General features: G+C 46.3%; 1 protein-coding gene across 1 annotated transcript in view; it reads left to right on the forward strand.

Annotated features, from left to right (window-relative positions):
- The window catches only part of LOC311237807 (zinc finger protein 385C-like), a gene marked incomplete at both ends in the record, with an annotated part of 115603 nt that extends 107068 nt beyond the window's left edge, over positions 1-8535 (forward strand). Inside the window, 3 exons of the mRNA XM_084325784.1 lie at positions 5310-5509; positions 8032-8130; positions 8305-8535. Coding sequence (XP_084181910.1) covers positions 5310-5509; positions 8032-8130; positions 8305-8535 — 530 coding nt within the window. The remainder of the gene's footprint in view (positions 1-5309; positions 5510-8031; positions 8131-8304) is intronic.
- Between the last annotated feature and the right edge of the window lie 1541 nt (positions 8536-10076).

Here is a 10076-nt window from a genome sequence, read left to right on the forward strand (position 1 = left end):
CTTGAGCCCCTGGCGGAGGGAGAGGGAGTTGTCCTTTTGATCAGCTGCTCTATTAGTTGCGCTTGTAGTCTGTCGCGCTCTGCGTCTCTTTGGGCACCGGCAGCGGCACGCTGGGTGTCTGCCCGGTCTCTTGCCATATTCTCTTCCATCTGGAAGCGTCTCATCTCCAGACGTGTGCGCTGTTCTTCGCTCCGTTGCTGCGCTTGGAGGTGTTTGCGCTCGCCAAGCATCTGTGCTTGGAGACGATCGCGCTCGGCAGAGGCTGTCAGGCTGACGAGGAACGCCTGTTGTAGTATCCTCTCCGCTTCGCTGGGGGGAGGCGGTTGTGGAGGTGAGCCGCTCCTGCGTGAGCCGCTCCTGGGGGTACTCGTTGGGGAGTCCTGGAGCTCTAGTTCCTCGGCGCTCTCCTCCTCTTCTTCCGTGCAGAGTTCTCTCTCTGTAGGGTTGTCTTCCTCCCGGGGGTGGTCGGGGACTACTTCTTGAGTAGTGGCGGGGGGTAAAGGCATGTCAATTCCCTCCTGGTCCCCACCGTGGGCTTGGTCAGTTACATTAGGACCTACTAGGGCCTCTGTGGTCGGGGAAACCTGGTCGTTAAGGTCCGACATAATTTTACTTTCTACTTTTACTGCGTTTACCGTTTGTAGAAGGCTAGGTAGTTGACTGACAGCGTAATCCTCTAAGTACTGAGGTGTCTGTCGTCTGCGCCGCGGGCGTTCTAGGTTAGGAGGATCGTTTCGTGGAGTGTTCATCATAGGCCATTTCGATATTAATAACACTATATTAATATTACACTAGTTACCCTCCGGCTCGAAGGACCAATTGTAACTGAGGGGTACAATTCCCTGACTGTATTGTTAGATATGATATTTAATACCACTACCTCATGTACTTTAACTTCTGGCCACCCAGTACAAGATATAAGTATGATGAACACTTTCCCACCTGATGAAACGAATCCACACAAATGTACCAAATCGAAGGTTTAATACAGCAAAGGGTGTATACAACGATCACTTAATTACATTTATGATTTGAAATATGAAATATGCACTTTTATGGCAAATGAGTATTCGTAGGTAAATCAACATTGAATGTCCAATCTCTGGTTACGCAGGGAGTAAGTATACAACCTGGAATATTTAGGAAACGATAGCGATGGTACTTAAATGATTATAGCTGGATACACTAAGGGGGGGGGGGGGGTCCCGCTGGTTGTAAGACAGTAGGAGGGGGGGGTTAGAGAAGCCGCTGGCGGTATCCCATCTGGCCGACGGTGTCTTGGGAGAATCCAAAGTCTTGGACACGGTGCCCACAGAACCTCGGACCGCAGACGAATACAGCTGGACCCTCTGTGGACGGTATCTGCCGGTCCACAACGGAGAGACGTGAGGCGACCTCACGTGTAGAGCGCCGTCTCACCTGGAGTCCTCTCCGGGGGGTAATTCCAACACTCAGCAGTGTTGGCCTTTATCCATGGAATAATCAAAGCACACAAAGCATAATCCAAGCCGTGGAAGGCTCGCCGTCATCCGGGTAGAGTAATCCAATATACAGGTCCAGTCGCTCTTGGCCCGGAGCTCCTCAGATGCAATCACCACTAGGGGTCTGACCAGCCTGGTTAAGCGTCCAGATAACGTCAGGAACGATGGGGGTACTGATAACTGTAGAACTCTAACCGAACGATGCACCATACATAAATAGACTACTATTAGCTTAATAGAATACGTCCAACTCGACGGTATGGTGCCAAACTATGACCATTCAACTATTAATCTACACGATATCTCAATGCCTATTCTGGGCCAAGTAGGCCTTACTACACCGCACGTGCGTCGTGGGGAGGCTTTTGCGTCTGTCACTCTGTTGGAGGGTAAAGAACTGGACTAAAAGAAAGTTCTACTTTACTGGCGCCATATATATATGCGCTATGAACAAATAGTACCATTCGTATTTCGCCCGACATATTACTGCGCGGAACCGGGGGTTGCCTCGACATGTTAGGCGGCACGATTGAACTTGGACCTAGGGGTATGGCAACCTGGCGCCAGGTTCTCGTCCAATGGTAGAATGAAACTATTATGGGCTGTTTAGTAGAAACAGGGATATTCAATGCATATTGTACAAGGAATATACAGGGGATATCAAACGATATACAAATACAATTAAATATATATATATAAATAAATATACATATTCTGATCCTTCACAACACCCGTAGTACGCTCAGCTGAGCGCACCACTCTCTGTAGGGCCTTCTTGTCCTGTGCCTTGCTGTTTCCATACCAGGCAGTGATGTTTCCAGTCAAGATGCTCTCTACAGCTCTGGAGTAGAAGGACTGGAGTATCTTCCCCGATACTCTGAACTTCCTTAACTGTCTCAGGTGGTAGAGGTGCTGCTTTGCCTTTTTTTACGACTGAGTCTATGTGTGTTGTCCATGTCAGGTCCTCTGAGATGTGGACCCCCAGGTACTTAAAGCTGCTCACGCTGTCCACGGTAGCCCCGTTTATCCACAGTGGTGTGTGTGTCCCCTGCTGTGTTCTCCTAGAATCCACGATCAGCTCCTTGGTTTTACCAATGTTCAGGAGCAGGCTGTTGTCCTGACACCAGCGTGCCAGTACATCAACCTCCTCCCGGTAGGCCTTCTCGTCGTTGTCAGAGATCAGCCCCACCACCACTGTGTCGTCCGCAAACTTCACTATGGAGTTGGAGCTGAACCTGGCCACACAGTCATGTGTGTACAGTGAATACAGCAGGGGGCTGAGAACACAGCCCTGGGCCTGGGGGGACCCGATACGCAGGGTGATGGTGTTGGAGGTCTGACCCCCCACCCTGACCGCCTGAGGCCTCTCACTCAGAAAGTCCAGTATCCAGGCGCTCAGAGCGGAGCTCAGAGCGGAGCTCAGACCCAGCTCAATCAGCTTGTCCACCAGTCTGGTGGGGACTATGGTGTTGAACGCTGAGCTATAGTCAATGAACAACAGTCTCACATAGCTCCCCTTCTGGCTTTCTAGGTGAGAGAGGGTGTTGTGTAGTACCTGAGAGACCGCATTGTCAGTGGACCTGTTTGACCTGTATGCAAATTGCAAAGGGTCCATATCACTGGGGAGGGAGGCACAAATGTAATCCTTAACCAGCCTCTCAAAACATTTCATGACCACAGAGGTGAGTGCCAGCCACCGGTCTGTAGTCATTTAGACCTGTAGGAGAGGATTTTTTTGGTACAGGGATTATAGTGGACACTTTGCAGCAGGCAGGTACCACGGACTCAGCCAGGGATAGATTGAATATGGTGGTGAACACTGGGGCTAGCTGGTTAGCACAAGACTTAATTATACGTCCTGTTATCCCATCCGGGCCAGCTGCTTTCCTGGTGTTCACCCTCATAAATGCTCTTCTCGCACTGTCTTCCGTCAATGAGAGAGTGTCCCCCCCCCCCCTCCGCGGCGGCCGGCGCGTCAGTGACGTCGTTAGCCGGTGAGCTAGCGTTGCCACTGTTTGCACCGAACCGCGCGTAAAAGGAGTTGAGTTGATCCGCGAGAGAGGCGTCGGCACTCCCGATTGAGGGGGCGCTGACTTTGTAGTCAGTTATCGTCCGTATTCCTCGCCATAAACCTCTTGTGTCGTTCTGGGCCATTTGTGCCTCCATCTTGCCAGCGTATGTCCTCTTAGCAAGCTTTATGACCTTGCGCAGAGTATAGACTGTAGCCTTATACTCCTCCATATTTCCTGACGCTCTGCCCGTGTTATAAGCAGCGGTGCGAGCATTCAGGGCCACTCGGATAGTATTGTCAACCCACGGTTTCTGGTTCAGGAAGACCCGAACCGTCTTCGTGGGTACAATGCTATCTGCTAGTGTTGTGATAAAACTCACAACAACCTGAGTGAACTCACTGACGTCACTGGAGCCAGTCGACGTCATCCAGTGCGTCTACATGGTATTGCGAGTAAACGTTTGTATCCTCTTTAAGGTGGAAAAGTTCCTCTCTGACTCAGATGTCAGCATAGTAGTTGTTATGATGATTTTAAAAGCCTCTTCTAGGTTGTTCTCATGGATGGATGTTAACGGTTACCTTTGCAAGCTGTTATAAGGAGTTATAACTAGGGATGTCCGATATTATCGGCCGATATCGGCATTAAAATGTGATATCGGAAAATATCAGTATCGGTTTTAAATTTTTTTTTTTTTTTTTTTTTTGGGTTTCAAACCTGTGCTTGAGTAAATAATCCACCTTGTTAATTTTCACGTAACATCACTAGCTAGGTAGTTCACAGTAGCTGCCGTTAGCAATGAAAAGCCTCTTTGCCGACTGAAATCCGACGCCAGCCAATCAACTTTGAAATACGAAATGATGTATACTTGGGGCTAGGGGCTCCGAGCCCCACTTGCCATCAAATTGATGTTAGAATAGAATAGAATAGATCTTTATTGTCATTGTTACAGTTGTTACAACGAAATTTAAAAATGTAACCCTAGGTGCTAGTAAAAAAAATTAAAAACAGTCCTAAACACAGTATTAAATATAAAAACAGGGGTGGGGCATAAATAACATTAATATAAACAGGGGGGTGTAAAAGATAATTGCACTATCCCTAATGTTGTGTGTGCGTGGGGGGGGGGGGGTGCAAGGAGACTGTTGTTTTAAAAGTTAGCTGAGTTTAGTGCACATATGGCCCTGGGATAAAAACTAAACTTCAGTCTGTTAGTCCGGGTGGGCATGACGCTGAAACGCCTGCCCGAGCGCAGCCGCACGAGGTGCTTGTTGCCCGGGTGGTGTGGGTCCTTCAGTATTTTTACTGCTTTTTTGAGGCAGCGGGAGTTGTATAGTCCCTCCAGTGAGGGGAGGGGGCAGCCGATGATCTTCTGGGCCGAGTTGACGACTGTTGTCTACTGTGAATGAAACAACACCCTGAGCATGCGCACTTGGATTTTCCCACGTACAGTACACCTTGCATTGATAGACAGGGGCTAGCCCCATTCGTGCTATTGTAGACCTAACGATCGGGAGAATGACACAATCTGAAACAGCAAGGCAGAGTGATGACATGAACTAAAATACTAATAATATGTATATGCAATTTAGTAAGATGCTATATCCATACATAATACATTTGAGCAAATAATAGGCAAATCTTTAATAATGAATAACATTTGTCTTTTTTTTTGTGACACTAGGTGGGGCTCTGAACTAGTATTAGCACTGTACCTAATTAATAGTATGACCTCTGCCCTTTTCATTCATTACAAAAGAGAACTGAATGATAACGCTGACGTATTTGGTCCAACCTCTCTCTGATTGGCTCGAATCAGGCGGCAAGCAGATGCTGGATGGTCCGAACAGGGGCCAATCACGACGCAGGGCCAAGGTGGCGCCGTTGCCCCGGACCGCCTACCGGACCAAGCAACCGCCGGTCGGCAGCAAGAGTGGAGCAGGAGGGGGCGTGTCCAGCCAGCCGTTCCACTGTGAGGTGTGCCAGCTGTCCGTCAACTCAGAGACGCAGCTCAAGCAGGTGGGCGGGACTTCTGATCTGTTTCTAATGCAAATATGCGCCATTTGAACCTCATTTGGGTGTAAGAGCTCTCAATGCTAGAATATGAACCTCATTTGGGTGTAAGAGCTCTCAATGCTAGAATATGAACCTCATTTGGGTGTAAGAGCTCTCAATGCTCTGTCTTGGCTTAGAGTGGATCAGAGGCTGGCATGCAGCATTGTAACATTTTTGTTTAATATTTATAAAATTGGTAAACCTAAGTCTTTGTGGTCAGAACTACAACCCACCAATACTAGACATGGCTGTCACCAGACACGCTGTGGGTCTTCATTTTACTCTACCTCTACCAAGAACAAATGCACTTAAAAGAACCATAATGTATAGAGCTGCTGCATACTGGAATTGTATACCTGTGAAGATAAAGATGATCAGCAACAAATTTACTTTTAAGAAAAAGTTGAAGGATGCTGTTATGAATGGTGAAATACAGTTGAGTTACTGATTTATTTAGTTAGTTAGTATTGTTAGTTTAGTTAGTTAGTTTATTTAGTATTGTATTTGTGGTTGGAGCCTTTGTGTGTTTTTTTGTGAGATTTGAAGATGTTGAGAATGTGTTTCTTGTGTTTTTATTGTTTTTTTGTTACTGTAATGTAATGTACTGTAATGTAGTAGGTTGTGTGTTAGGACCCCAGGAAGAATAGTCTTTCACCCATGGGTGTAGACTAATGCGAATCCATAAATAAACAAATAAAATGCTAGAATATGAACCTCATTTGGGTGTAAGAGCTCTCAATGCTAGAATATGAACCCTCATTTGGGTGTAAGAGCTCACACAAACATGTTATGACCTCATAAAGTCAGAGGCCCATTTATTGATCTTTATTGTGCTTTTTTCCCCACTTAAAGCAAAGAGTTTACTTTGTACTGTATTGGAAGTATGCCTTTAGCTTCTGTGCTCCAGACACATGGAACATGTGCATATCGGTGTGTGGAGTGAAGTTGTGGAATAATTTACCTGAATACATCAAACTGAGTAAACATGTGGCACAATTTAAAAAGCAGCTAAAAAGATACACATTAGATTAGAGAAATACAGAAATGAGTAATGAGGATAAACAAAGTTATGCTATATTGTGTTATGTAGTGCTGTACTATATTCACTGCTGTCAAGTGAATCAAGTTTTTTAAAATTTTATATAAGTAAAAGTATATTCTATATTGTAATATACTAAATTATGTTATATCTATTCAAATTAATGGAAGAACAAATATAAATGTAAGGGGGTAGGGATCAATAAGCTTAGCTTCCCTCTACTCCTTTTTTGGACATGTCTGCTAACCAAACACATTGCTCTTGACCTTTTGTTTATAATTCCTTTTTCTTTTTTTTTAATGTTTTTTAATTTGTTGTTATGATTGTTTGGTTTGACGGAACAAGATACCGTGATTTTTTGGAGGAAATGGAGAATTACATGTTCAAAAATAAACTTTTCATTCATTCATTCATTCATTCATTCATTCATTCATTCATTCATTCATTCATTCATTCATTCATTCATTCATCATACAGCAAACTATAAAACTCAATACTTTGGTCTCCTTAGGTCAGTTTAAATCCTTCATCACCAACCATTCCACCATAATCTGCAGTTGTTGTAATTGATTGTACAAACTCTATTATGATTGCACTTATTGTATATTGTATTGTTTATTGTATTTATTATATATTTTTTTTAATCCTCTTTTTCTCCGCCTGATTTTCTATTTTTCTCCCCATCCCAATTTAGTCGTTATGCCAATTCCCCCCCTCCCCGGCCCTACCTGGTTGTTGTGTGCATGTTCCTCCTAATGGTCGGTACAAGGGAACCCTGAAGTCCACCACATGCTTCCTCCGACACATGTGGAGACAGCCAGTGGCTCTTTTTTCACCTGGCAGCAAGGACTCTCATTTGTGAAGTGTAACGCGTCGGAGGTCACGCTGCCTTCACCATTTTCTGCCTTTCGCTGAGCAGGCGCCCAGACCTGACCTGTAGGCGTCGCTGTACACAATGCCAGATTTTCCACCCACGACTTCCCTCCCCCTAACTCAGCCAAACGAGTTAGTATGACGACCGGACCAAGCCGCAGGGCAATGCTGACTCCGGGAGTCAAGACCGCAGCCTCTTGCATTGGTGACGAGCGCAATCTCCGCTACGCCACCCGACCGCCCTGTTTATTGTATTTCTATTGTCTTTTTCATGTATTTATTATTATGTTTGTATGCTCAACATCATTGGAAAGGAGGGTTTGCCCTCCATGAATTTTTTTGTTGAAATAAAGATTGAATGAATTTTCTATGGGACAGCCCCAGATTTGACAGAACCGATTGAAGGGTTCTCTCTCTGATTGGAGGGTTCAAATAGATGTTTGGTGTTCCTTTAACTGTCGTGGCTCGGATGTTGAACCGGAACAATGCTGTTGTTATCTACAGTAGCAACTGAAAAGGCCATTTAAAGCAGTCCGTGCTACGTCTGTGTTTTGTCTCTGTCTGTTCCTTCCAGCACATGAGCAGCAGGAGGCATAAGGAGCGTTTGACAGGACGGCCCGTCAAGCCAAAGTTCAGCCCCTACTCCAAGGTCCAGCCCAACCACATGCTAGCGGTGAGTAGTACCACACTGCCTTGTTCTAGTTCAGCCCTTACACCAAGGTCCAGCCCAACCACATGCTAGCGGTGAGAGTAGCACCACACTGCTTAGGTCAGTGACGAGCGCACACTGAACTGCCTCTCTCTGTGTCTTGTTTTCTAGCTTGTGAGCAGACGTCTTGTCTTGCAGACCAAACTGGCCCTGCAGAAGCACCTCTCCAAGGCCCTACCGGCAGGGTTCCTGACCGGCCCCCTCAACCCGGCCACCCTGTGCGCCATGACCTCTGGACCCCTGGCCCTCCGTGCCCCGGCTGGCCCCACGACCATCTTTCGGGGGCCCCTGCTCGGCCCCGCTCTCTTCAGGCCCGACCCGGGACCACTGAGAGCATCGCACACGCCCATCCTCTTCTCTCCCTACTAGAGGGGGCCTGGTCGAGCTGGATGACCTGGGTTTATAGCCTGGCTTAGTCGGGCTAAACCTGGCCACGGCAACACTGGACAAGCATCACAGTTTAGCCTGGGCTAGCCTGGACAAGCATCACAGTTTAGCCTGGGCTAGCCTGGAACAGTATTAATAATTAATAATAATAAATTAATAATTAATAATAATAACAATAATAAAATAATATAAATAGGCCAATAATAATAATAATAACAACAGCAACACATAACCGTATATATATTACAGAATTCGGCAGGCGCGGCTATCGATTCGCGCTACGGCAGCATTTTTCGAGGAAGCAGCAGAATTCGGCAGAACACTGGCCCCCCTCACCATGCATTGATAGGCCTACGTGCAAATCTGTTGCACCATCTACACCCTCGCACAACTCTGTCGCTTTTTCGGTAGTAGTGGGGAACATAGGACCCTTTTTTTAGCGGGAGCGGGGAACATAGAACCCTTTTTATCGCGAGCGGGGAACATAGAACCCGGGGAACATAGAACCTGGGGAATATAGACATGCTCCCGTTTAGCTTGGGCTAGCATCGCAGTTTAGCCTGGGCAAGGTCTGCATGATAACCTCTGCCTCCCTCCCCCTAGTAGCCTTATTCACATCGCTGCCATCTTTGTTTCTTTTTAGATCGCCATGAACGCATTGCAGTAAGCAGACGACTAATTCACTTACATATATTCCAAAACGTGGTAACTAGGTAACTAGAATGGCACTCACAGAGACGCCTGCCCTACACCCACTCTGCACCATCTGGGTGACGTCAACTCTATTGACTTCAATGGTGGAAACTAAAGTCATTAAAATACAATACTTGTCATTGACCGTTCAGCCTATGTGCAAGGTTTCATCCAGACGGGCTCGGAGCTGTAACTTAAGGGTTCTGGCTGGTAAAGAAACACAGACAGACAGGGCTGTAACAGAGCTGGATGGAACCGCGAGTTCCTCATTCAGGGCCTATTCAGCCTGTTGTTTTGACTAGATCTAGTGCTTAATTAACTGGAGAAGTCCTGGGGGGTGCATTTTTTGTGAGAGAGGGTGTTTCAAAGCCATACGTCAGCGCATTCGCTAACACCTGAGCTGTGGGCTGGTGGGACTAAGGCCCAGTCTGATATAGAATACAGAGAGTCCCCAAAAACCAGAATGACCTAGCCTTATATTCACAAAAGATTACTTCCATTATATCCCATCTTCTGGCAACAAACCCCATCCGTTTTTTTGTCGAAAGTTGCATTTCTTCACTTTTGACGTAGCTAGTCCTTGTGCTAAGCTAGGCTAGCATGCACCGGGACCTCTCTCTCCGGGGCTACTGGACACACAGAGATGAAACTGAGATCAATATTCTCATCTGACTCTGGGGAAGATGGGACAGAAGTGTATTTGCCAATATGTTGGGAGTGTTCCTTTAAGGGAGTAGTCATATCACAGTAATTCATGTATTTTGTCAAAAGTGATCATATCCATGACTTCTGAGTCCTTCTTCGTGAGTTCTAGTATGTCACGTATGAAG

The sequence above is a fragment of the Notolepis coatsorum genome (genome assembly GCF_963971535.1).
Source record: "Notolepis coatsorum genome assembly, chromosome: 12".
Lineage (NCBI taxonomy): Eukaryota > Metazoa > Chordata > Actinopteri > Aulopiformes > Paralepididae > Notolepis > Notolepis coatsorum.